The following is a 26,225-nucleotide window of genomic DNA, read 5'->3' as shown; positions in this document are numbered from 1 at the left end:
TGGTGGCAGCTGGAGATTCCCAGGCGTGGCTTTCATCCTGGGGCTCTGCGGGGTTTTAATATGTAAAATCAGTCAAGTCAGCCATCAGCCTGGAGATGCAGCCTCCCTGTTTGGACTGGCTGGTCAGGCAGGTTTTGGTGCTCGGAGGGCCTGGAGGCCTTTGCACGTAGGCTTGCTTCTGCCGAAAAGAGTACAAGGTAAACACAGAAAATGGCCCAGCAGCACGTGTGTAGCCTAGCAGCCGAAGAAACGCCCCGCGTCACCTCTGCCGCCCGCTGACCTGAGTGGAGCCTTTGTGATGGAAACAAATACGTGGTTTGTCTTTAAAGACTGGTTTTATTTTCACACGGGTTTGTGTCCTGCTCTTAGGGGATTAGGGCCATCCCGAAATGGGGTTGGAAGGTGGAGCACAGGAAGCACATCCGGAGTTCAGCTTGTTAAAAACCTGACTTGACTGCGGTGCCATATCATTATGCTTTAAAAAAAAAAAAGAAAAGGATACAGCACTGGACCTCCTGCATTAGAAAATGCAGATATGCACACAGTGGGGAATTCTGAAAAAATATAATTAGCCCATTCACAACCAATTATTACAAAACACTGGGCAATAAACAGTATGTAAGTTGTTATGAACAACTAAATCTATGTGGTAATTAGTGGATTCATCAATAGTTTTTCTTTCTTTAAGTTCTTTGAATTGTTACTTAAGGGAAACATTTCTTTTGCATCGATCTCATTTGCATGTGTTGTTAAAACTGCAACATGTTTGTGTGAGGAATGACAAGTTTCTCTTGCTGTGCAAAGGAACTGTTGTGAGACACAACTCATGATTCACATGCTTCCATTGCCACAAGGTCCAGAGATTCATGCTTTTCCATGAACCTGCCTCAGCGGCTCCTGGTCACAAATGGCCAGATGGCATAATATGGACTGAAAACCAGGTAATTCTGGATGGTGGTTCACCTGAGACCCCAAGAGTCAGAAAGAACCAATAAAGGATGATTCAGCGGACCCTCCACGTACCTTTGGGTACCAGTTTGTAGGGGAAGGGAGGAAGCGGCAGGGGAAGGCTGCCATCACTGTGGCTACCCATAGACCTTCCAAAAACACCTGCGAGTCCCACAGCCCAGTGTGAGAGCATCAGGTGTGCTTTTTAACGAAGCTAAGCAGGTATGTAGCTGGTCATCTGGATGGGAGACCCCGGGAATTCCACATGGAAGCAGGACAAACATAGCTATATGCATGTACGTGTGTGTGTTAAAATGCTGCCAGCCACTCGCTGTTCAGTACAGGGTGCTGGTTGACACGGATGCTTGCCCCGACCTTGTCTTTCTTTCAGGATTTGCCTGCCCTCTTTTCCCTTTGGCCCAGTAGCAGACAACCGGGGTTGCCTCTCTCCTCCTGCCATTGCAGCCAAAGTGCTGAACAGCTTTGCATCTCTCCGCCGTTCCAAGAAGGACTTGAATGAGGACCTGGGGAAGCCACTTGTTTGGATCGGGGTGCCTCCTCTTGGGCAGCACTGAGAAGATTGTGGATGGCTTCTCTCATGCCCTCAAGCCCTTGCTTTGGAGCAGCTGGGTGGGCTAGAGGGAACGCTTGGCCTTGACTGCTCTTGTTTTCCGTAAGCTCCTAAGCCTCCTTCCCTTGCTTCCTGAAAGGGGACTGACATAATAGGCAAACTCTTCGGAAAAGTGTAGCCAAAGCATCATATAGCAAAACAATCAAAACCTGCAAAATTGGCTATGAAATGCCTGCAGCACCACCAAGCATTGCAATAGTAGGGTGATGTTACAATAGGCCAGAAGCTACCCGGCGCAAACCCTCCATCCAAGACCATGGAGAAGAACCATCAATCACAGAGACAGTGAAAATCAATCAGGAGCCTGTCAGAATACAAATGCCTTCACTTATCACTGGAAGCTAGAGAGTGAACCAAATCAGCAGAACTGGGGATTCCCGTTTGCTGTGCCAGCAGGAAAACGCCCTCAGTATGTGCTGCACAGGTTTTACCTCCAGGTAAACTTAAAGCTGGAACCGGATCTCATTATCAGCTGGTAACAAACAGGATCCCACAGAGAACGTGGCAGAGAGCAGCACCGAGGAACTGCTTTGCGGGGTGGGTTCACCCTTCTTCCTGGAGGAGCAGTGTGCGCCATGGCTTGCTTGGAACAAGCACATGTTGGTCCTCCAGAGCCATTGGTTGAGCTCACCTCCCCCAAGTTGCACCTGCAGTCAGGAGCTTGCCGGGTTCAGGTACAAAGGAGTAGAAAAAGTGGGCATCTGAGTTGATGGAAGAAGGCGCTCTCCCCCAGTCTTGACAGGTTTCTACAGTTTTCTCCCTGTCCATGGTAGTGAGTGAAATCGAGTGTTGTAGTATGCCGCTGTGCTGGGTATCCAGATCTGTCCCCCATCGCCACAGCTGCACTTCGCCCCAAATCCACTCCACTTCCATACGCCCCAACCCCCCCCCCCCCAGAAGTCCATGGCGCTATTGATCTGTGATTGGAAGTAGCAGCGGACAGTTCTCTGTGCGCCTCATGCCGGGTCAGGCTCGGGAATCTTCACCGCTACCTCTGATCACCGTTGTTCGGCCTTGGGCAGCCCCACGGGACTGAAGCCGGGGACTCTGGCCACACCTTTCTCCAGGGGGTGGGTGCCCCACACACGAAGTGCCTGCTGGCTGAAGCAGCAGGGGTTCCTCCCCCCCACTCCTCAGAAGTCTGGGTGCTTTAGCCAGGTGGCTTAGCGACCGCCCCTTGATGGCGGGTTGGGCTGCTCTCTCCCTGAAGTCCTCGGAGCCACAAAGAGCTGGGTGAGGGCAATGGAGTCCGCCATCTTTGAAGGTAATGGCTTGTGTGGAATCAGCGGGCCCGCCGGGGAGGAGGGGTTTTGGGCAGAGCAATGTTGAAGGAGAGGATGTCTCCTGTTGGTTTTTTTAAAAAGTTAGAACCAGCGCGATGAAACTTAAAGGGCAGGAGTGAGTGACCATGAAAGGGAGAATGAAGAATATGGATTAGGAGGGTCTTGGTGGCAGATGGATGGTGGCAGTTCTCCTTGAGCTGTAAGGGCTGGGCAAGATGATGACTTTGATGCTTGAGCAGGATGATGTGTGTTCAGCTCACACATGACCGAAGGCTTTCTCATTCAATTCTGCAGTGGAATGAAGGGTCCTCAGAGGGTTTTGGAAGTGTCTCTTTTGCTGGAATTACCTGCTGATCGCATCCTGAAAGACTGTAATGAGCAAGTGAAGGGGATGGCTTCGTACTGAATCAGCGTATCGGTCAATTAATCTCGGCACAGGTCACACTAGCTGGGATTTTTTGAAAGCATGCACGCTAGCGCTGAGCAATGGTTCTTTCAAAACCCAGCATATTCCCGAACACCATCAACCGATGAAAAATGTCCCATTCATCCATGCAACAAACTCCCATGCTCAGAACAGCACTTGGTTGATGCGATTCCATCATTGCAATGGGCCTGCTGTCTGCCTTTAGAGTGGTCCCAGCCATGCAATTACTGGGTACAGTACACTGGGGAAGAAGCTGCCAGTGTTGCAGGGAAGGGGAGAGGAGGGGAGAAACCCTTAGCTGGAGCCTTCATACGTGAAGCGGCATTCATTGTGATCTGGTAATATGTGCTTGTGTGACAAGCCAAGGAAGGAACTGTCTCTCTTGTACAGAAGCAATTGAAGCATTACCAAATGTGCTCACAGCAGAATACTGAAAAGCAGTGGCAGTAAAAGGCTGCAACAGTCCGGGCCAAAATTCAGTTGTCAAGTGCACAGCTTGGTCACTGTCAATGCCGCCGATGCAGCAAAAATACTAAGCAGCCAGGGCAGAGTGTGTGGGCATGGGGAAAACACGGACGGTCCTCTGCTGTACTTCCTTCGAGGCCCCGTGCGGCTGGTCTTAGAAATGCGAGCCAGTGTGGCGTAGTGGGTCAGCGCATGGGACTGGGACTCAGGCGATCTGGGTTCGAGTCCCCGCTCAGCCATGGAGCCACCTGGGTGACTCTGGGCCAGTCACAGACTCTCAGCCCAACCGACCTCACCGGGTTGTTGTTGTGGGGAGAAGATGGAGGAGGAGAATGATGCAAGCTGCCTTGAGCCTTTTGTAGGAAAAAGGCAGGATGTAAATCAATCAATCAATCAATCAATACTGCAAGAGAGCAAGTTTCCATCTACTCCAGCAACCCTTTTCCAGCCGCTTCCAGAACACTTCCTTCCATAATCAGGGTGTGGAAGCCGCATCGCTCTTTTGCCCCGTCTGCCTCCTGTTGTCCCCCAATGCCTGGTACACTCGTCCTGCATTGCATCTGCCCGGATAGACTCGCCTTCCTTCTGTGGGTCCCCGAGTGGCTTTTAGCCACAGTAGCTAACCAGACTCTGTGTTCAGAAGCAGCAATGTCAAAAGAGCCATTTTCTTGTTTATGGCAAGCCAGCTGAAGAACATTATGCAACATGCCAATGTCACAAATGCATACATGAATGAAAATGATGCCATGTTGCCCCGGCCCTTCCTTTTTTTGACAGAAGGCCTTCATCCCTTGCTTTGTCTAACTCTTAGGTCCTCACATTCCACGCCCTTCAGAAGTCACTGGGGATATTTCTGGAAGCTTCTTGATGAAAAAATCACCCAGGAAAAATAACCATTCACCATTGGCTAATTATACCTTAGTTGTCACTTGCAGCCTCACTCTGGTTCGTAATGGTCACACACAATACGAAAGCCAGTGTGGCGTCATGGTAAAAAGCGTGGAACTGGGACTCGGGCAGTCTGGATTCTGGTCCCCGCTCAGCCGTGGAGCCAACCGGGTGACTTGGGCCAGTCACAGGCTCTCAGCCCAGCCTACCTCGCAGGGTGGTGGTTGTGGGGATCAGGTTGTGAGCAGGAGGAGGAGAGTGATGGAAGCTGCTTTGAGTTCTTTAAAACAAACCAGGCAAAGTATAAATCTAATAAATAAAGTAACTTCTAAAAACGCCAAAAGTAGTTTATTCAGCTGCAGTTTTACTCAATGATAAGTTTTTAAACTGCCATGCTGTTTATAACACCAATAGTTGTCAAGGTCCTCATCGAAAATGATGGACGAGCATCATCAGTTGTGAATGCTGGGGTTGATGGGAGTTATAGCCAACACATCTGGACCACATCAGTTGGGTAAGGCATCAAGTGGTATCAGATGTCCCAGCTGCTTTTGCCCACATGGGAGATACTTGTAAAGCAGTCCCGAGCCAATAATGTTGCCTCCGATACCCAGCAAGCCAAGGAAAACACTGTACATTTCTGCTGAACTTTTCTACCGGAAGTTAACACCAAGCTACTGCCAGATACCTGCAAATGCCACCAGGAACAGACCTTCGAACTGATAGGTTATGTGATCTGAAGAGACGTTGAGCATTAGATTGGTTTATCTTGCATCTTGGGTTTCAACTAACGTTGCTTCTGGGCCAGCGGCAGCTCTTAACCACCTTGTTAAAGCAAAACGGCTCTGCAGTGTAGGAATATGAGCTTTGTTGGCTATGGGAGCCTCTTTAAAATGTTTAGTAATGCTTAGACAGTGACGGGAGCAGCCTTCAGCATCCAGGCAGTGGCACTGTGCTTCTCCCTGCTTCTGAGTGCCCTCTCCTCCTCCTCCTCCTCCTCCTCCTCCTGTGGCCCGGCTTTGCTCGTGCTTCAGCAGGAAAGAAAACGGCACGCTCCTGCTTCCATTGAAATTCATCTCCGGTGCTCCGACTGCTGCTTGCAGCCCCGCTTCTGGGGCCAGTACAGAGCATTGCTTTGTACCTGTCTCAGGACTGCCACTTCCCAAATAGCCTCTGTAGATTTAAGAGGCTCTAGGAAAGAGCCTGGATTCATGTGCCTTCATCAAACAGTTGTGTGAAGGGACAACAGGGCCTATTTTGTTAGGCCCCCAGGCCCCATCCCGTGCATTCCTCCCCGCGGGAAGCTGCCTGTTCCCAACCTCAGGAATGGTTTTGGAAGGGTCGGGGAGCTAGCCTTTGCCCCAGTATTGGTTTGAGGGAGGCTTCGTTTCCATGGGTTTGCATCTGCTTGTATACACTGGGTTGGCAAACAAAGTTTGTTAGGCTCTGAACTTACTCATTTTCTTGGGGGCTGGCAAAAACATCGCTCAGGCATGTGTTAAAAGAAATGAATAAGACTACTACTCTTGCAAAAGGTTTGGGAAGAGAACCCATGCAGGCAGGCATCCTAGTTCGGTTTTCATGTCTCTGTTGCCAAGTGGCTGATAATTCAAACCAGCTTTGTTGAACAAACACACAAGAGATCCAAGGGGAGGTTGTTGTTTTTAAAGGGTTGTCTGGAAGTCTCCTTGCTTGAACTCCAGTCTACTGTGGAAAATGTGAGTCCCATATAATATATGGATAAAGTTACAGTTTTCATATATTTTAAAATTAAGATTCCGTTTCATTTTCTTCCATGTGAGTCCCACCTACCATTGTAACTCTGAGTGCTCCGGCTCCGAAGAGCTTTCCTAATTGGTTGTTGTGGCTTCACCAGCCCATGACCCACTCCGGTTTTACTGAAAGGAGGATTGAAAGGGCATGTGAAGAGGAACAGCCGAATTGTTCCTCAAAGCCTGCACGTGTGTTTCCATCCCCAGGGCAGCTGCCACGTGAGCAAGGTCCACAGCGCAGGGACCAAGCTCCCTTTCGTGTTCCTCAGCAGCATGGCTGGGGGGCATTTGGAGACGCGGGTTCCCTCCCTGCCCTCTCCTCCTCTCAGTCCCTCACCTGGAGAAAGTGCAGTCAGCAAGCTCGCTTGGAAGGAGGCGCAGGGGAATTCTGATGCACGTCCCTTGCTGATCTGGAGGGCGGGCGTGTGCTCCTCCAGCAAATGCACGAGGAGTGGAAAACCAGAATTTGCTCCACGTGTCCTTCGCCATCCCATAATAGCAGCCAGAAGCGCTCACAGCCGTTCATAGCAGGTCACCCTCAGATGATCTGCAGGCCAATTCCATGACTGGTGCAAATGATGCAAATGTGGGGGGGGGGGTGCATTGGGGAACATGATTTCTCCTTCCCCTCCTAATTCTGGTTTTGGAGTAATGCAGTAAGACGATGACATTAAAGCTCCCCTGAAGTCCTGAACAGGTTTGTTCAGCGTCTTCCCCTGCCCTGCGCCCGGGGCATTTGTCCATGCGCTTTCAGTTCGGACTAATGAGCGCTGTGAACTTGCAAGATGGTCTTCTCGGGCCCTTGATCTGCAGCTCTCTCTACGATCATAACCCAGAGATAGCCCTGCAAAATTCTGATGCACGGAGGGTTCTCTCCTGGGGGAGCCAATATTCCCCGCAACAAGCCTTCTTCCCCTTGTCCTGGCTGCCATCCCCTATAGACGGAGGGCCTCTGGAACTGAGTGCACCCCATCAGCCCCGGGAGCAACTGTGAGCTGTTTCCTTCACAGATTCTCCTCCGCTGACCTCGCCTTCCCAAGTCAAATGGGGGAAATGAGAGCTTTTTCTGTGGTGGTGCCCAGCTACAGCCCTCCTTCCCCAGACACGTTGGTTTTTCTGCTGGCAGCCTCCAGCAGGCAGCTGGCCCTCGCTTCCCGATGTGCGATCCCTTTCCGCACCACCTGCCCCAGCCCGCCCTCTCTCCTGCCATCCGCCCTTCCTGCTTTTTCCTGGGAGCAGCAGCCTTGTCCAGCTGGGATAGAACGGGGCTTTGCAAGCCCTCTTGGGGTCCTCCCAAGAGGAAGAAGGGTGGGATGCATGTTTCATGGAAGAGCAATGGCAGAAGCAGTTTGAAAGTGTTGTGTGGATGTGGGGGAGTTGTTTGCCCCAAGGCATGGTATCCCAGCTAAGGAATAATATTAGGTAATAGAATAGTGGTCTTGATCCCCGCACCGGCAGGGGATGCCCTGACTCCAAGAGGACTCTGTGCTTTACGGGCACCCCTGTCTGCGCAGTCCCTGCCCAGCATCCTCCCGATCGATTTCATGTACTGGACTGCAGCCAAGCCCAGTGAAGTGAAGTAACTCAATTCTGATGAGTCTGCAAGAAAAATCCATAGCTATTATGGAGTGGCAGAGAGACTGACCATTCCAGAGTAAGTCTGGCAGGGCTTTCGGGTGGTACGAGCTGCCTGCTTGCCAAGCCTGAAGGGACGGTAATCCAGCAAGGCTCCCGAAAGATGCAGAGCGATGGCTCCCTGGCCTCGGTTAAGGGCAGATTGCGCTGTCCTTCCGTGGCTCTTCGTGGGATGCCTTCTTTCAGCTCCCTGCCCCCATTCCTCCTGCTTTTAAATATGGGCCTTGTCCGTTACGGCGAGTCTGCCCCACCCAGAAATGTCAAATGAGGTCTATCGCCTTTCTGTTGATTTGGGAAAAGTTGTTCAGCAGGCAGCGAGCGGTTCTTGCTTTGTGGCCCTTGGATGGTGGCTTGTTAAAGCTGACAAGGTGCCTTTTCTTTGGAAAACAAGCATCTGAGCTGCCAGCTGCTTCTGCACCATCTGGAGGTCGAGGGCAGTCTCTGTCCATACGACACTCTGTCAAAACTCAAAACGAACGATCCTGACGATTTTTGGAACAGCTTGGGAAATACTTAAAATTTTGTTTTTCAGTAGAAAGGCGAGCAGTGAGAATTCTGTGCACAGCAGCTTCATATTACCCTTTGAGGTTTGTTTGACTTCATACTTCTGAATTTTAGAACTCAGGAAATAGAAGTGGCAGGGAATAAAACAGAAGGATTTCATACAAGGCATGCATGGTGTTTTTTCTGTTTGTTTTATCTGTCTGGAAAGTCTGGGTGTTTTCGACCTTGTGGGTCTCTGTGCACTTTTGTGTGGTGTGTTAATTTGTTTTGGCATTCCGTTTTTCTGAAATAGGAACCAGAAAGCCCTTGAAGCCCTTTTTGCACAGCCAGATTCCAAATACCTGGCTTGTTCTCTAATTTGATGAAACGAAATATACAGACATATAACTTGAAATATTAGCCTCCATGCCATTGGTGGTGTTGGTTACTGCTCTTTTACTGTAAATCAACATGTCAGTTGCAGAAGGAATGGATGCGGAGCTCCTCTTTGCAATTTCTGAAGTAGCTCCGCTCCGCTCCTTGCTTCTTCTCCCTGGTAACATGTTACCGTGCATCTGCTTTTGATGTTTCGAGCTACTTCCGCGAACTCAAGTTCAGGCAAATGTGAGTTCTCACAGATGTACGTGTGTGTCAGCATATGTGCCCCTTTGGTCTAAACAAGAATGGATGGTATTGAGCTCTGACGGGGCTGAACAAAACTTACACGCCATCAAGTTGGAGCGAATCTGTTGCGCATTTGCTGGTGGGGTTCTGAAAGAGGATTGTATCGGAAATCAATTTTGTCTTGTATAAAAGAAGTGACAGCTTATGCATTTATATTAGATTTGTTGGCTCTGTGTTCTTGTTTAAATCTTGAAATGTAAAGAAATACCGTAATAACTGCCCTGATGACAGTAAGGTTTAAGAGTGTGTGTGTGTGGAAGGGGGGAAGGGGGATCCACTGTCCACATCAGCACGGCTGTTAAAGCGTTTGGGATCTGGTGTGTATAAGTCAGATCAATTAACATTGTGATTAAGAGAGGAGGCGAAGTCTGTTAAAATATGCAACATGCTAGTTTTTAGAAGTACTGTAACGTTCAAGATAATGGCTAACCATTCCCATTGTTGAAAGGGGTGTGAAGATGCTTTTAAACCTTCTGTCAACTGAACTATGCAAAATATAATGCCAGGATTTTAAATTAATAAACGAGACGCCTGCGTCCCTTAAATAGCCTTCAGTCTCTCCTTCTGCATTTCACAACGCCTCTCCGTTGTGTTTCCAGTTGTGCTTTGAGTTACCAACCCTGTGCTGACTTCACACGGAGAGCAAGGAAGGGCTAGCCTGCTTCCACGCTGCATCCAGGCGGGGAGAGCCGCCGCCACGGAATGCTGCAAGAGCAGCAGTTGTTGGGAAGAAAAATGGCACAGGGCTTGTGGCGCTTTCTTGTGCTTGCCGGAAGCTCCCGGAGAGGCCTCTGCCTAGAGGCGAAGGGCCGTGACTGTGGATAGCTGCCGTCTCGCTTGCGGGCCCCTTGCTAAGAGTGCCAGGCTGGCAAGAGTTAAGGATATGCTGCGGCGGCACTGCATCGGCCCAGGAGGCCATGTGGTGTGCCAAGAAGCAGTGATGGCGGAGAACTGGAGGAGTAGGCGGATTCATGGAGGACGATGCCATCCTGAGCCGCTAGTCCCGATGGCTGTTCAGTGCCTCCAGTGTCTGAGGGGGGCGGCCCCCCAGTGCCCACTGGGCAACCAGCAGGAGGCTGCTCCAGCGCTCGCGTCTCCTTGGTGGGTTTTTGATAGCTGTCCAGTTGGCATCCATAAGAAACTGTCCTCCGGTTGCTGGGCCGCAATTGCACCTTCCATGACCACGGGCTGTGATGGCTGGGCTGATCAGAGTTCATGCAGTGGGCAGGCTCCCCTCTCTGAGGTAGTCTGATTTGTGGCGGGTGTGTTGTTACCTCGCACACTGGGAAGAAGGCCAGGGCTCCCTCCTAGCGCCCGCACCAGGAGACCCACACCTGAGCCCGATGCGGAGGCACGAGGCCCAGCAGCCCCTTTATTGCAGGAATCCTAATAACGGACTCTAAGCCTGTACAAGCCCCAGGAAAGACACGCAGATAACAGCTTATAATGCAGTTCCTTGACCAGGACGAGCATCTCGGCAAAAGACTCAGTCTTGTGTTCGGCACGCAGCATCCATCCGAGTGAGTCTGTAGTTCCAGCCGAGCCAGGGAGCTTTCCGGGTCGCAAAGCCGTCATTGCCAGCAAACTGTGCTGCCACTCGCTCTGCTTTAAATATAGGGGAGCCGGCCGTGGGGAAGGTGGGACTGTTGCATCAGTTCTGTCTGCATTTCATGGATTGTCAGGAACCTCTCATTCTCCTTTCTTTGGTTCTCGGAACTTGCACTGTGGCGCACCTCTGCACACGTGCACTGGCACACCTGTGCGGATCCTCACAAAGTGCACATGTTCTCACTTTCGTCTATAGGAGGGAATGAGCTTTTAATTGTTTAGAAAACTATTTTTGTCTTTGACTCCATTTGCACAGAGTTCTGGAAAGTAAAAGACTGGTCCACAGACCCAAGGAACCTGTGTGCCCAGGGAAAAGCCAGTCTCCCACAGAATCCATAGGACGGATCCCAGAAACACAAAGTGCCTTGAATCCCTCGTGGAGTTTGCTGGCCGTCCTTAGTTGCTGCTAAAAATTAGGCTTGAACCTGGCTCATGGGTGCATGCTGCCCCCCCCCCGCCCCCGCCACGTGGATGCTTCTGATCTACTCTCTTCACTTGATGACACCTCTTAGGACACTCCCCAGAGCCCCTTCCCTTGGCGCTCTGTTCTCTTACAAGGTGTCCTTGGTTGAGCAGCTGGGCCTGTCAAGGTCACTGTGGACGGTTGGCCACATCAGGTCCTGCATCCCATTTTGCGCAGCAGCAAAAGGCCTGGCAGAAGTCAACCCCCAGGCTTCTGGTTTCCCATGACAGACTCCATTTCCCCCTCAGATTCAGAACTGGTGTCCCAGCAGGTAGCTCCCCCTGGACAGGCACGTCCCACACCAGGCATCACGGAGACCTGGCCCGAAGCCCACTCCCCTCGCCCCACAGTGTATGGCTGAAGGACCTGTTGGGCTCCATCTGCCTCAGTTCTCACTTACAAGTGTCAGGCTTTGCTTCTGTGGCGTGTGCCACCTCTGAGGTTGGATGGTGGCAGTGCCGAGTCAACAGGAGCAGAGGGTCTTCCCCAGGGGCATGCTGGTAAAATCCTATAACTGGAGGTTGCATGTGGAGCAAGCTCGGCCCCTTCAGGGGGGTCTGGCTCTTCTTTCATGGAAGATTCTGCAAGGGGCTGCTTCTGCAGGTGCTGCTCCCCAGGTATGAGCAGGCTTTTGATGCTGGCCTCCCTATGGAAGTATTCTGAGTCTAGAACCCAGAGCTGTTGGTTGGCTTTCTAGTCACTGCACAACCTCAGTGTTCTTCTGTGCTGTGCTGAAATGATGATAAAGATACTGATCTCTCAGAATCAGCTGTAGAGCAGTGCCAAAGAATTAGTGCTCAGTCGTGCCACACAACACGGCTTCCGCAAAAACAGGTCCTGCCAGACAAACCTTGTGGGATTCTCTGACAAGGTTTCGAGATGGCTAGATGGAGGGGATGCAGTGGATGTGGTATACCTGGATTTCAGCAAGGCCTTTGACAAAGTGCCCCATGATACCCTGGTGGAGAAACTGAGGAGTTTTGGGACAGACCAATGCACTGTCCGGTGGATTAGGGCATGGTTGACTGACCGAAAGCAGAGGGTAACCATTAGCAGGGAATCATCAGGATGGCGGCCAGTGACAAGCGGGGTCCCCCAGGGCTCTGTCCTGGGGCTGATCCTATTTAATCTTTTCATAAATGGCATGGAAGAAGGGGTGAACAGTCTGCTGATCAAATTTGCAGACGATACTAAAACTGGAGCAGTGGCCACAACTGAGGAGCAGATACTCCAGATCCAAAAGGATCTGGACAGACTATGGACGTGGGCAGGAGACAACAGGATGGCGTTCAATGTGGATAAGTGCAAGGTCTTGCACTTGGGGCATAGGAATAGGTGTCATAAGCACAGGTTAGGGGACAAGTGGCTGGAGAGCAGCGCTTGTGAAAGGGACCTCGGGGTGCTGGTCGCCTGCAGGCTGAACGTGAGCCAGCAGTGTGATGCGGTGGTCAAGAGGGCGAATGCCACCCTTGGTTGCATAGCCAGAAGTGTGGCTTCTAGATTGAGAGAGGTATTACTACCACTCTACATGACTCTGGTGTGCCCACAACTGGAGCATTGTGCTCAGTTTTGGGCCCCCATTACGGGAAGGATATAGCCAGGTTGGCGTCAATGCAGCGTAGGGCCACAAGGTTGGTGGCCGGTTTGCAGGGGATGCCGTATGAGGCGAGACTGAGGGAACGGGGTCTCTTCAGCCTGAAGAAGAGGAGACTCAGAGGGGATATGTTGGCGACATACAGGTATGTGAGGGGATGTCACACAGAGGTGGGGAGAGACCTGTTCTCCCCTGCAGAGGAAGGCAGGATGCGCTCCAACAGAGCAAAGCTCAGGAAGCCAAGGTTTCATTTGGATGCCAGGAAGCACTTCCTGACAGTCAGGACCCCGAGGGCGTGGATTGGGCTTCCTCGGGAGGTCGTTGAGGCCCCATCGGTGTGGGTGTTCGAGGATAGGCTGGACGTGCACATGGTGGGCATGTCGTGAGTGGAGCTGGCTGGAGCCGGGGGTCAGACTAGATGGCCCGGGAGACCCCTTCTGACTTGCTCTGTTTCTATGTTTCTATGTGCCGAGTGTGTGTTCGTGGGATGGAGAAGTGATGTTCTGTCACCTGTGCTCACAGTTCTAAGTGGTCCGTGTATATGATGCTGCTGTACTACTGGTAGTTCCAACATGACGTAACATTTTATTATCTCGCGTGTTGCAAGCATGGGCTCCGTGGCGCAAAGGCCGAGTGTTCAATCTGTGAGTGAAGTGCCACTGTATCAGGGTGGGTTCTGTGGTGACGTTAGCTAATGAAGAAGGACTTTATGGCAGCCCTGGCATCTTGTAGCTAACTTCCACCCGATGTTTCTGAATTACAGCGTTAAACATTTTTATTTTTCTCTTTGCAGATTGCATTTTCGCAGCACAGTAACTTTATGGACCTGGTACAGTTCTTTGTCACCTTCTTCAGGTACTTTTTCATTCTAACTATTAGTTTCCCTGTATAAATAATATGAGTAACGCAACTTGTATTACACAGTCGCAGATGTGCTGACGTCTGTAAGGGATGTCCAATACTGATTGCTTCGTGGCTCAAATAAGGCAGCATGCTGTGCACATGCCCAGAAAACTGTCCATGGACGACATACCTGCACATACCCGCACAGCTCCAGGCCTCATGCTCTGCCCTCCTGGAGGACGGCCGTTGCTGAAGTGGATGGACTTCGTAGCTCTAGTGGGCCAGGGCGGCTGGAACTGGGCAGGCCCGAGCTGGTGGTCGGTGGCTCTGCCGCCAGCGCCCTCCTCACGCTTCCCAAGGCAGGCACACTCAGCCGTGCCCCGTGTTCCCCCGTCCCATGGGGAGGGCCAGTGTGTGGGACCTGCACCCTCTGAGCACCAGGGGTGGGTCAGCTCCCTGCGCATGGTGCCTCTCATCAAGTCACACTCCCGGTGGCACGCCTGGTGGCGCTGGACAGCCGCCTGGCAGGTTCAGGGCACGTGGCTTCGAAAGGGAGGCCCGAGTGCCGGGAGGGCCATCGTCTCGCCTCAGGGTGCCGGCAGCAGCTTGGTGGGCTGTGGAGAGGGCAGCTGCCCTGGGAAGGAAGACGTATAACACAAGTGGCATCAAAGTTGGTCCCCAAGGTCCTTGGCTGCTCATTCGGCCCTTTCTGCTTCACTTCTGCAGCACATGGCAATCCACAGGGGTCTTTCCCAGAAGCCTTCAACACGTTTCCCAGAGTTGCACCGCCATGTAAATCTATCCGGGGAACTTTGCTCCACACCTGCTCCCACCATTCGTTGGTCAGCAGGAGGCCTGGCCACTCTCCACTTCACTCGCAGCACGCTGAGCTCCATCCCTGGCACCTCCCCAGAGTCCTGTGAGAAGCCCCGCAGAGCCACTACTCCCGTGCTGACAGCCCTGATCGATCGGTCTGAATGGGTGCGAGGCAGCTGCATGCATTCCTGTAGACCTAGAACCGAGGGGGTGCACGTAGGGCGCTGTGGTGGAGACTAATCCCAGCCTTGCCGCCAGGTTCAAGGTGCATGGGGAGTTTTACTCCTTAGAATTTGTCCTGCAGTACAGGCCTGCCAAACCGGGAAGCACTGCGCACCGAGGAGGTTCCTGAGCGCATTCGCCTTGACTTGCTGCCGGCACAGCTGATCACACTCGGGTGCGATGGAAGCTGAGAACCGGTGTTCATATGGTGCACCGTTTCAGAATGCTTAAGCTGACGTGTAGGTTGAGCACTGGGATTCGGAGTTCTGGCGCTTTCAGGGTTGTAACTTGCCCAGCAGGCCCGACTGCTTCTAGGTGTGCTGGTGAAAGACCTCCTGTAGTGAAAAGAGCTCTACCGTTTGGGCCTTCGACACTCACAGGGATCTGCTGCCTCCTTGTGACAGTATAGAAAAGCATATGCCATCTGCTGCAGAAGCACACCATGCTGTTGAGGGTGCTGGAGAGAGAAAATAGCGGCTGGATATCCCACAGAACTTTCCTGAGTCAGAGAATCAAGGTGTCGAGGAAAGGCTGAACTAGAAGTTTGAAGAAAGGGTTAACAAGAGAGTTTCTGTCTGAGCACAGAATATGTTAAGGAGTATAAATGGTCGCTGTGCCCCAGGAGGGAGAGAGGGGCTGCCAGGGGGCCTTGTTGATGAAGGTGAAATAGCAGTCACAATGGAAGCTTGCTTTGCTTTCCCAGTGGAGATATGCAGGCTCTCTTGTGTTCCCTAGCTGCTGTGTGCTCCGAAACAGGCACGCAGTGCAGTTTTTTTTATTTTGCTTTATCTTTTTGGCCATTCTGTGTTTTGCAAGAGAAGTGAGTCATGCCAGCAGTAAGCCAGTCAGGATAAAGAAGGGGTGCCAAGGATGTACAGAGAGTGTTAGACTGCAGTTGTCCCTCGGTATTTCCTCTAACTGGTATTAACTTCTTGCATGCAGGAGAATGAGGCTCTCTCTTAGTATTTTGTGTGGCAAATACTTTTATTTGTAAGGTCCTCCAGGATGAACCAGGGAAGGAGGCTTCGGCCTCTCCTGGCACGGAGCTCAGCATCCCGAGATGAAGGCATGACAGTTATTTATGGTAACTGAGGTCCGAGGGGTTAGGAATTCCATGAGTACCGATAGGTTCCAGTTATAGTTTGCAAGACTTGGCCATGGCTTTAGCTGCGGTGCCTGAGTTGCTACCCCGAACCCTTCCACGAAGTACCAGGCCTTCAGGCTTCTGTAGTCACTGGACAGAAGTGGCATGTGGCACCAGCAGCTCTAGGCATACCTTACTAGAGGAGCGGCTGCCGCTCAATTCTTGCCGTCTCCTATTCTGCCCTGGTGGCGTTGGCTGCGGGTGTCTTCCATCGTGTGGGCAAAGCCCCCGACCTGCCGGCCCAGCCCAGCCCAGCAGGGGAGGTGGACAGAGGACACCCAGAACGTCCGCACCAGTTCGTTGAGTAGCAGGTGTGTGCTACCGAGGAGCGCGACGAGGACCGCCTTCCGAGGCAGCCTGGCACGCGTGCCTGTGGGGAACCACCAGCCTCCGCATCATCCCTGTACTGCTTTGCTGCAGCCGGGCTTGCTGGGGTGGAGAACCTTCGGGTTGCTTACACTGCCGGGCTTCGTGGCATCAGCAGCAAAGAGTGGCTGAGGAGGTGCCTAGCCCGGCCCCGCTTTGTTCGGACACTGACACCTCACCGGCGCGCTCACTGGCCATCCGTTGCAGCTGCAGGAGGCCCGCCTTGTGGTCCGGTTCACGCCGTGCATTGTAAGTGACTTGCTGCTAAGCTCTTCCGAAAGCGAGCACACTTGTGTTTTGTGCGCAAGACGGAGCGTTCCGCCCTGTAAGCGAACCTGGATCTTGCATTTCATTTCCTTGCAATCCCAGAGAACTCCCTCAGCCCGCTGCAGGGAGCTCACCGGGGGCAATGCAGCTGAGAGCAGGCATGGAGATGCCTTGGGATAGGAAAGCACGAGCGGAAGGTTCCGCACCACCGTGTCGTGGGGAAGCACAGCTGGTTCCCCTCTCAGTGGACTTCGATAGCACTGGCAGCATCTCTCTTTTTGTCTTGGTCTACGGTTTTTCCCTATATCTTACTCCATCACCACCATTGAAGTGGACGCGAATTTCTGCCTGAAGCCCCCCCCCCACCCCCCAGTGTTCTGCTCCCACGGGGCCAGCCAGGTACGAGCAGCAGTCCGAGCAGCAGTCCGCCACCAGGCCAAGTACCTCTCCCCCGGCTGTTCTCTAGCAACTGGTACTGGGAGGCACGCTGATTACAGTACTTGAGATAATGCAGAGCCATCCTAACAAGTAGCCGTGAATAGTCTGATCTTCCATTTATTTGTGGAAAGGTCAGTGGGGAAAGCATCCAATGAGAACGCGCATAAAAAGTCTGCCTTGCATAAGATTATCTGTCTATTTAACACACACACACACACAATTTGTGTGTGTGGAAGAATAAGGTTTTCAAGGATGCTTTATTAATGGACTTTGCATTTGCTCTGGTAATATTTGGGCAAGTGACTCTTTTGCCCTTTCTGTCCAGGCTGTGAAATGGAATAAACCCGTCGTTGGGGAAACCTTTGAAGGTTATTGAGATAACAAACACGGGATTTTGCCAGCTTTGGGTGGGCAAACTGTACAGTTAATTGAGTCAAGAATAATTACAGAAAGATCTGGATAAGGCATTAACATGTAAATGCTACTGGATCACCTCTGTCTTTCTTTCACAGATGTAGCAAAGTAATGCTCTCGCAGCATGAATGAGGGATTAGAGGGCCAGTGCAGTGCAGTGGGTGAAGTGTTGGATTTGGGCGAGGTTCAAAGTTAGCTTGCCCAAGAGGTTGTGACTTGGGTTTTCCTCACAACACTCTCCCAACCTCACATTCCTATCTGAGAAATGGGGTGACAGAGACCTCCCCTTTTTATGAGGACGAATGAGAACATTTGGCTGGAATCTGTCCTGTGCCTTGGGGAGGGAAGGGGCCCATAAATCGCAGCGAGTGCATAAATCGGGATGGGCAGGGCTCATTTTCTAGTTCAGCTGGTCTTCTAAATAAGTCGTTACTTGGGATGAAGAAGGAAATGGCGCAAACATGCATTATTTAAAATCCCCTTGGCATGTTTTCACACGTTGCAGGGCTGCTTCCCAGGTGGGCCTCAGGGACAGACGCCATTGGCAGGGCCTTCCACCCCTGCTGCCGGCAGGTGCTGGCTTGAGTGAATTATGTTTCCAGGGGTGATGGCAGGTGAGGCAGCCTCTTCCTGGCTGAGTCATTCACACTCCTCTCTCCCTCAGCCCTCTGGTCACCTGGAGCGCACGAACCCTGAATGTTGCCAAGCGCTTCCCTATGTGCCATTAGCATCAATTGACAGGAGTTCACGAGAGCACAGTGTTATTTCAGGGGGTCTCTCGACCGTGTTTTCCAGCATCACAAGCAAGTGAGGACTGTTGACTTCCTCTCTCCCTTTCAGCTGCTTCTTGTCCCTGCTCCTTGTGGCCGCTGTGGTTTGGAAGATCAAGCAGAGCTGCTGGGCGTCACGGCGGAGAGAGGTGGGTCAAAATGACAGAACTGTTGCCGCCCGAAATGACCTGTGTCCGTTTCTTGCATCTGTTCTCATAAGAGATGCCAAGCATGCAACTGGATTGTTTCCTGCGGGGAAACAGGCCTGCCAGATATTCATATGCTTTCGTAATATGAGAATGTGAGTGCTTTTGAAAACGGAGAAACCTGACATCCAATGAAAAGGCAAAACCCGCTGACCAAGGGCTTCAAAAGTCTGTCTCCCGATTCCTTTGAATTGTCGAAAAAGGAAAGGCATTTGTCTCATTTCGTGCTTGCTTTGCGGAAGACAGAAATGATACCCACGCACGCACAACACATTTTCAGTGAATGCTAGACACAAAGCAACATGCAGGCCCCTCTTTCGCCCGCACCTTAACAGGGGCTTGCTCTGGCATTGAAGGGGGGCAGGGACAGCATCAGCATCTGGTTTCACTGCCTGTTCAAGAAGCTGCTGAGGTCCACCTCTCACCTTTCCCCTTCCTCAGCATTTCCATAGTCATTTGGAAAAAAGGAGAATTTCTCCGACGGCCCCTCGATCATAGAACATACGCCCTCCTTTGTGCATGCCAGAAAACTTCAAGACTTCATTGCACATGGAGCTTTTTCAGAAGTGGCAGGGGTCTTGCACTGTTTCTGTCCTTTGCAGAAGTCTGCGCGGGAGGAGTTAAGACCCAGCTTCTCCCCTTCCTTTGTCCGTCCGGAGCAGCAGACTTTGGGGAGTTAGTTGCTGGTGCGGTCTGCAAACAATGGCTGGCTTGCGGACCAAGCCGATGCTCCCAACCCCTGTGCTGACCTGGGTTATAGAAAGATCCCTCCTACCTATTGGGGAAAGCTCTCTTTTGTGTCTCAAAAGTGTGTTAACTTCAGAACGCACAGTAGAACAAGGATAACAAACTTTGTTGGCCCCAAGGAAAGGTTCCGATTCCTGCCACGGCATAATGAGCAAAAATGAAGCGAACGTAAATGAAAGCAGCTGCATGCCTTCAAAGCGTCTGCGCCAAAGTTAGGAAAGTTAGAGGGCTTCTCCACACTCTTGAATGCTAACGACGCATATTAACGGCATAACATACGCACTGTCTTCCTTTCTGATCCATGTTTCCTTTCCAGAGCTTCTTAACCCTTTTGCGGAACCAGTGGAAAAAAGTATGCGATAGGCAGTATTTTGCAGTGGCCCATCGTGCCTCGGCTTCAAAATTGGAGGCCGATGGTCAAGATGAAGAGCAATTCAGGGGTCATCGGTGCCTTGATGCGGGGAGGTGGCGTAGCTCTCTGCCCTGCAGGGGAATCAGCCTGGAGCGTGGTGTTTCAGAGCAGCCATGCTCTGTCTTTGGTTTTTTTGGGTTTGTTTCTCTCTATCTTAGTTTCCGTGGTGGAAACTAGTTGGGGAAGGCGTTCGCTAAGTCTGAGATGAGAACAGCAGTCTGTCTGGGAAGGGCTATATTGGAAGAATGGCGTGGTGTTTATTAAGGTTCAGCTGTTAGTGCTGTGAACTTTCCCAGTGTCCAAAAACTAGGATACTTTCCTGGAGCCACGCCAAGGCCTGATGGCCTTCCACTTGGTAGGAAGGGATAATCACCAGGGAGCTGCTTGCCGCAGTGGTTCTGCAGGTAAGAGCTGCTTTTGTGGGAGATGGAATGGCTTGCCTTGCTGGAGGGGTTTCCTGGCCTCCCGTGTCCCGGGAAGGGGGGTTAGATACTGTATGGACCGAAAGCCTCTGAAACAGCAGGGGAGAGAAAATTTATATAAAATCCATCACAAGGGGCGTTGCCTTTTATTCTCAGCCGGGGGTGGTGCGGGGGGAGAGGTGACATGTTACTTGCACAGCAAATTTGGAGGTCCTTGGAGCATCCCCGGCCTATTCAGGGAAGCGGCTTGGCCAGAATAAAAAAGCAGAGCGAAAACTGTCTCTTGCTTGTTTATATTCCGCGCTCATATTTCATCATTGTATGCAATGAACTGCATGCCCCTTTTGGCACAAGTGGCTTAGTTTCTTTCTTAAGTAACCTTGGCTCTAGTGCAAGGTGCCTGGAGGTCCCTAGGGAGGGATTCCTGGCCTTAAAGTCGCTAGGTAGCTCTGCAGAGCCACCCACTTTTCTTGAGGGGAACTGGTGACATTCCATGAATAATAAGGATGCATTCTCAAATGGGACATGCCAAAGGTACGGTGGCTACTGATTAAGCAAGCTGATCCTGCATTTACACATTTAGGCAATCAATAATAGTTGTTAACAGGCTGGAAAAGGCATAGATGATTTTCTGTACGTATTCAGGGGGAAAGGCATGCAAACATAGCATTTGACTAACTCTTTTTTGTATTTTTCTGCAAATGATAAAATCTGTGCCTAGAGCCAGGCTAATTTCCCCCCAGTGTGGTGCCTTTCACTATTGGCAGTTCTGCTTTCAGTTCCTTTCTCAGTGACGCCCGATGCAGAAATTCTGTCCCTTACAGCAGCCGCTCCCTGGGTCAACATTTTCATTGCACTAACTGCCACAGTCCCAAAATCTTTCTCAGCCAGTTGCTGCTCAGATCCAGTACCATATACATAATTTCCCCCAATTTGCATCACTTGCTCATATTTTACAATTACATGACCAGCACTTGCAATTTTAATGTTCCATTTTCCCCAGTCTGGGGAGAGTCTTTTGGACAACGGCAAGGACTTTGTGGCACGTGTCCCCGTGGCATGCTCCGTTTTCCCTCCTTGCAGAATTCCTGTGAACTCTGCTAGTGGCTTGAGCAAGTCTAGAAAAGTTATCTTTCCCTGCTCTCTGTGCCCCTCCACTTGATGCATCCTAAGGGGCGATGGAGCGTCTGCCCAGTTCCTGGCCAGGTCAGGAATTCTGCAGATGCTCCAGGCATGCAGGGGCAACCGGGGAAGCCAACCTTCGAGTTGCATCGGTTGCTTGCGTCACTTCTCCTGCAGTTGATGGGACAAGGGATTAGAGTCCAGAGGCTCACCTTGAGCTACCTCAAGCAACACGGACAGGTTATAAATTCCACACAAATGAATACAAATTGTAAACAAAATGATTAGTGTTTTAGCTACTCCACCAGCAGGAGCTTGATTTTAGGGATAAATGACCATTGTGTTTCTCTCTCAATCTTCTTGACAAGAGTATAAAAGACGGAAGGGAAGCCTTCCCGGAGCTTTTTCTAAATAAAATGTTAATCGGGGTTTATGCTGAATGTAGGCTGAGAAATATTGCATTCTGCCTGGAGCCAAGCTGAGGCTTTTAATGAGGGCTTAAATGGAAAATGTCACTGGTGTGAAGTTATCCTCTGGGCATACATTTTGAAAGTCACGGAGAGGATCAGCTGGTAGCTTAGCTATCACACAGTTAAGTTTGTTATACTTGGTATATACATTTTAATTTCAGATGATAGACAACTTGTCAAATTTCTGACGAAGAGGAAAAGCATTTGTACTGAAGCGACTCTTGGCTCCAAAGCTTTATTTCTAAGATCCGCTCTCCAGTGCTAATCTTTGTTACCCTCCCCTCCACCAAACACACACACACACACACACACACACACACACACACAACAGGGTGGCCAAATTAACTAGTTGCTTTTTCAGTGAAGAACATCCCCCCCACACATTTATTCTGCGTTTGCTGAGAAGTGCTTGTATGAGCAACCGGTTAATGATGCTTCTGAACGCAGAACTGAAATGCTGCTGGAGCTGCAGAAATATATTAAGGCAGCGACAGGAAAAGAGTTTAACACTGTCTGTGGGTGGGAAAAGCTGTGAGGCTGAGAGCCGATACAGCCGCTGATCTGGGTTTTTGTGGAGACTCCGGACGAGGCTAGTGTTAGGAACGGGTGGACGATCTTAGCCTCCTATTATTGGATGTCAGATGTCCCTTAGAGTAGCCAGTGTGTGCCTCTTCGTGTTCGGCCACTCAGTTTCCCTTCACTTGACATCAGTCAGCTCCTTTAATGCTCTGTCAGCTGCTGCACACCTGACGTGTTGGTAGTTCAGGGGTGAAGAAAGGAAGCAGACAGGTCGGCTCCGGTGGCCTCGTGTGTGGCACAGGGGCCGTCCCTTTTCGATCCTTTGCATCTGTCTCAAAAGGCTCCTGACTGGAGACATACCCTGCTGTGATCCCCCGAGCCTGAGAGGGCCAAGCCTGGGCTTTGGGGTGGCTGATGTCCTGGTGCAGGTGACTGAGGGAGGGCAAGAAGAGGCTTGCTGATGCTGCCTTGGGGAACAGCAGGCTTGCTTGGACTTGGTGCATTGAAGGACTGCAATAGAAAGGCTGAGTAAGTCTCTGGAAGAGGTGAGCAACTTCTCTTAGCTTGAGAAACCTTGCTTGAAAATGGGCTACTATCAGGTTATTTTAAAAATAAAAACAATCTGGAGACGCCATTCATTCATTCATTCATTCATTCATTCCATTAGTGACGGTTGTACCAGCAACAACAATTACTTGCAATTGGTGAGCGAGCTGTGATTTTACCTTGATGTGAAACTTTGGTAGTTGAACAAGAGCTTTTGCTAAATTGGCCCAGGACATCTGTTTGGCCAGTAAATGAGTCTCACATCCAGATTGCTTCTAGCATGCTTTCCTATATTCCGAAAGCTCTTTGGGAAAGACAGCATAAGTATTTAAGAACCCTGAAACTTAAATCTTGTTAATTTAAAGAACGCCTTTCTTAACTCAGCCCACTAAAGGTTACCTGAATTAAAAGCATTTCCTTCTTTCCCACAGATACTTTGATGAGAGTGTGAATATTTATCTGAACAAAAGCAGGCATTATAAAGTATTTGGCAAGAGCTTAGGCCTACCAGTATATTATCTGAAGGAGCATTTGGGGATCTGGCATGGCAGCATTAATGTTTGTGTGTGTGTGTGTGTGTGTGTGTGTGTGTGTAAGACACTGATCTAGTAAAGGGAAGTGAGTGGTTCGTAAATTTGTGCTCCTTTCCGTTGAGCACCGTAACAAAATGGCTTTCAGGCACTGTATTTTGCTACAGTGGAAATGGAACAAGAAAGAATGCTCGTTGGAGGCTCGGAACGATACAAAAGACAGATAAAATTGCTCCTTTTATTACATGACTTTTGAAAAGTGATAGCAAGCGTGGAGGTGGTGAAAGAGAATAATGCATGACATAAAACGGCAATGGCATCATAAAGAGCGCATCTGTCTACAGCCCAAGTCTTAATATGTATTTTGGTCCATTTCGGGATGCTCTCTCTCTTGCTTTCCTTCGGGATTGCTATCATCAAGTTCTTAACCATCGTTTAAGGCTGATAGCTAGGGCTGAGAAGCAGGGGCGGGGAGGCCTCGGGGCTTATATTAACTAATCAGTTCTCCACTTCAAAAACCACAGCATGGCCACGCAGGCACTCTGAAGACGGCTTGCCATACCTACATGCTTCAGGTAGCAGATTTATTCTCGGTATTAAACAGATACATGCCTCTTTTCTGTCAGTATCGAAATCTCATCCGTCATACCCAAGCCACAACAGGCGACGTGTCTGAGCTTCGGTTTTGGATTGTTCATTCCTCCCTCCCCGCTTCCCTCACCCACCTCCAAAGATAATAAATGCATTTGGTTAATCATAGCCATCCTTATGATGGGATTCATACCATGGGAAGGGCAGCTGATTTTGCGCTACAGTTGTGTTCCTTAAAGTGCGCATCATCCAGGTGCATAATTCCTCCGGATTGAATGCAGAGCTCTGCAATTCAATTTATCCTCCGTATAAGGTGAGCACAGTGATTTCTTCTCTGGCTCAGATTTTAATTACTCACCTGTCCAGTGGTGGCAGGAAGGGAGGAAAGCCTTCGGCTATGCTTAGAACATTGTGGAGGATGCCGGACATGCTGTTTTCCTGGGTGATTTTCCATAAGTTTTTCACTGCGCTTCTCAGCTATGAATATTGGTGTGCAACTTTCCCAATGTGAGCATTCCGTGTGCCTAATGTGACTGGAGAACAACATCACAAAATTTAGAAATAACTAAAATTGCAGTAACTAAAACTAATTGTGCTCTGGTTTGGCCATTAGTTCAGGGAATGTAAATTGGGTCAGTTCATATTAGTTTGGTTTATGCATTAGTTTCTCCTCTTTCCCTACCGAGAACTTTGAATCCTGCAGCAGCAGAGACCTCTGTAGCGTGCCATCGTCATGGAATTTCACTAAATGCTTCAAAGGGAGGAGGAGTCCTGTACGTAGAGATTTTAATTTTACTGACAGTTTGTGTCTCTTCTGCGCTTGCCTTTGGAAGCAGAGTTGGGGAGGGGTCTTGATTTTCACCGAAAGAAACACCTGTTGCGGCAGCTTTGGTTTCTGGGCCATGCCCACCTCTGTGTCCTGACCCCACACTGAAGGTGAAGCTGCGGCAGGTGAAAGGGACTGGAAGGCTGCGCGCAGACCAAGCGCTGCCGCTGGGCCGTTCCCGGTTCAGGACACCCTTACGGTGGACGTTCGAGTCTTCTTTCTTCAAGGAACAACGTGTTCCTTTAAAAAGGTCAGCAGTGGCTGAAGTGGAATTTCTCCATTTGTAATTACATTGAAAACGCCTCTGCTTTCAGCGGCTGGATGCCCTTGTTATCATATTCTTCCATGCTTCTAATTTGCATTTACATCAGACCTCCTCTTAATATTAACACACATGCAGACATACTCAGTCCATCAGCTTATTCTGCTTACTAAAGGTCATCTTTTCTGTCATCCTTGTTTTGGGGCCGGCTTCTGATAAAATAATGTGTTTAATCCATGGCTGATTAAGATATATTTCTCTCGTCTTTTCACACAACATCCGTACTTCCTGCCTTTCTTGTAATTTGAAGTATGAAAACGCCTGTTGAGAAGCATTTGAGTTTTAATTCCTTCCCCTTCCCCCTTTTTAAAGAATACGAACGTGGCTTGCAAAGTTGGTTACAAACCTAATTAGCTAACATTAGTGCAATTGTTGCCTCGGGGAACTGGAAACTTAATTTTCAGCTATGATGAAAATACTGTCAGAGAATTGTTTATTCCTTGTCTTACGATACGATGGCTCTCAATGGTAGCTCCGTCGCCCCATTTCCTTTTGAAATAAAGTGCTTTTCTTGATAATATTTTAAGTGTTTGCATTGCTTGATTTCCAAACCTAAAAAGGGGGTGGTGTGGTGTGTGTGTGTGTGTTTTCCCCCCTGTTAACTGTAAATGCCCTGGCTTACGGCTTCAGCAGAGATAAGTAAACAGGTCTGGTTGGGAGACTGACTGAGAACACTCTGTGGGCTATCTTGAATCCCCTGGAAGAAAGCTGGAATATAAACAAAATGAAATAATATTAATTGAAAAACTACCCTTATTCCTGGGATAGCATTGTTTGAAATCTCTCTGATTTGTTGGTATGTCTTAGAAGTTGAGAAGCTGAAAATAAAGAAGACCAGACTGCTAACTTGGCAGCTGTTGACTGCTGGGGAAGCATGCATCCACCATGGGCTACTCTCAGAGAGGCCGAGTGTGATAGACAAACTCTCCCAGCGTACCTATTTATTTGGCTACCAAGAGCTTGGCCACAGCCTTCCTGAAGTGGTAACGTTCCTCTGCAGAATCTGTATTTTGGATCACAGCTACCAAACATGCCATAAATCAGTTTATTCCAAAGAGCTGCAAACATTGCACATTATTTGGTATCAACCCAACATCAAAACATATCACTGTCACAAAAATGGACTTCGAATTGATTTTGTCCAACAGCTGTTTGGCACTCAAACCACGGCGCTTCTTCCCTTTGCTATCAGAGTAGAACAGGTAAATGTAAACAGGTAATCTGAGGTCATCAGCCGCCTAGCTGGGTTTAATCAATCCCACTTGAACTCATTGTCATAGCAGGTTGCAGTCTGCTGATCAAAACTGCAGTCGGTATTTTAATATTACCCTTAGCTGAGCTGGGTTGATAG

At 50.0% G+C, this 26,225-nt stretch overlaps 1 protein-coding gene across 1 annotated transcript in view; it reads left to right on the top strand.

The window, feature by feature from the left end:
- ATRN (attractin) overlaps positions 1-26,225 on the top strand; it is a 146,255-nt gene that overhangs the window by 93,163 nt on the left and 26,867 nt on the right. Inside the window, exons 25-26 of the mRNA XM_044428469.1 lie at positions 13,675-13,736; positions 18,232-18,310. Coding sequence (XP_044284404.1) covers positions 13,675-13,736; positions 18,232-18,310 — 141 coding nt within the window. The remainder of the gene's footprint in view (positions 1-13,674; positions 13,737-18,231; positions 18,311-26,225) is intronic.

The sequence above is a fragment of the Varanus komodoensis genome, unplaced genomic scaffold, assembly GCF_004798865.1.
Source record: "Varanus komodoensis strain SLA01 unplaced genomic scaffold, ASM479886v1 scaffold2, whole genome shotgun sequence".
NCBI classification, from domain to species: Eukaryota; Metazoa; Chordata; class Lepidosauria; order Squamata; family Varanidae; genus Varanus; species Varanus komodoensis.
Note: the sequence above shows the minus strand (reverse complement) of the source record. Positions and strands in the feature narration are given on the sequence as shown.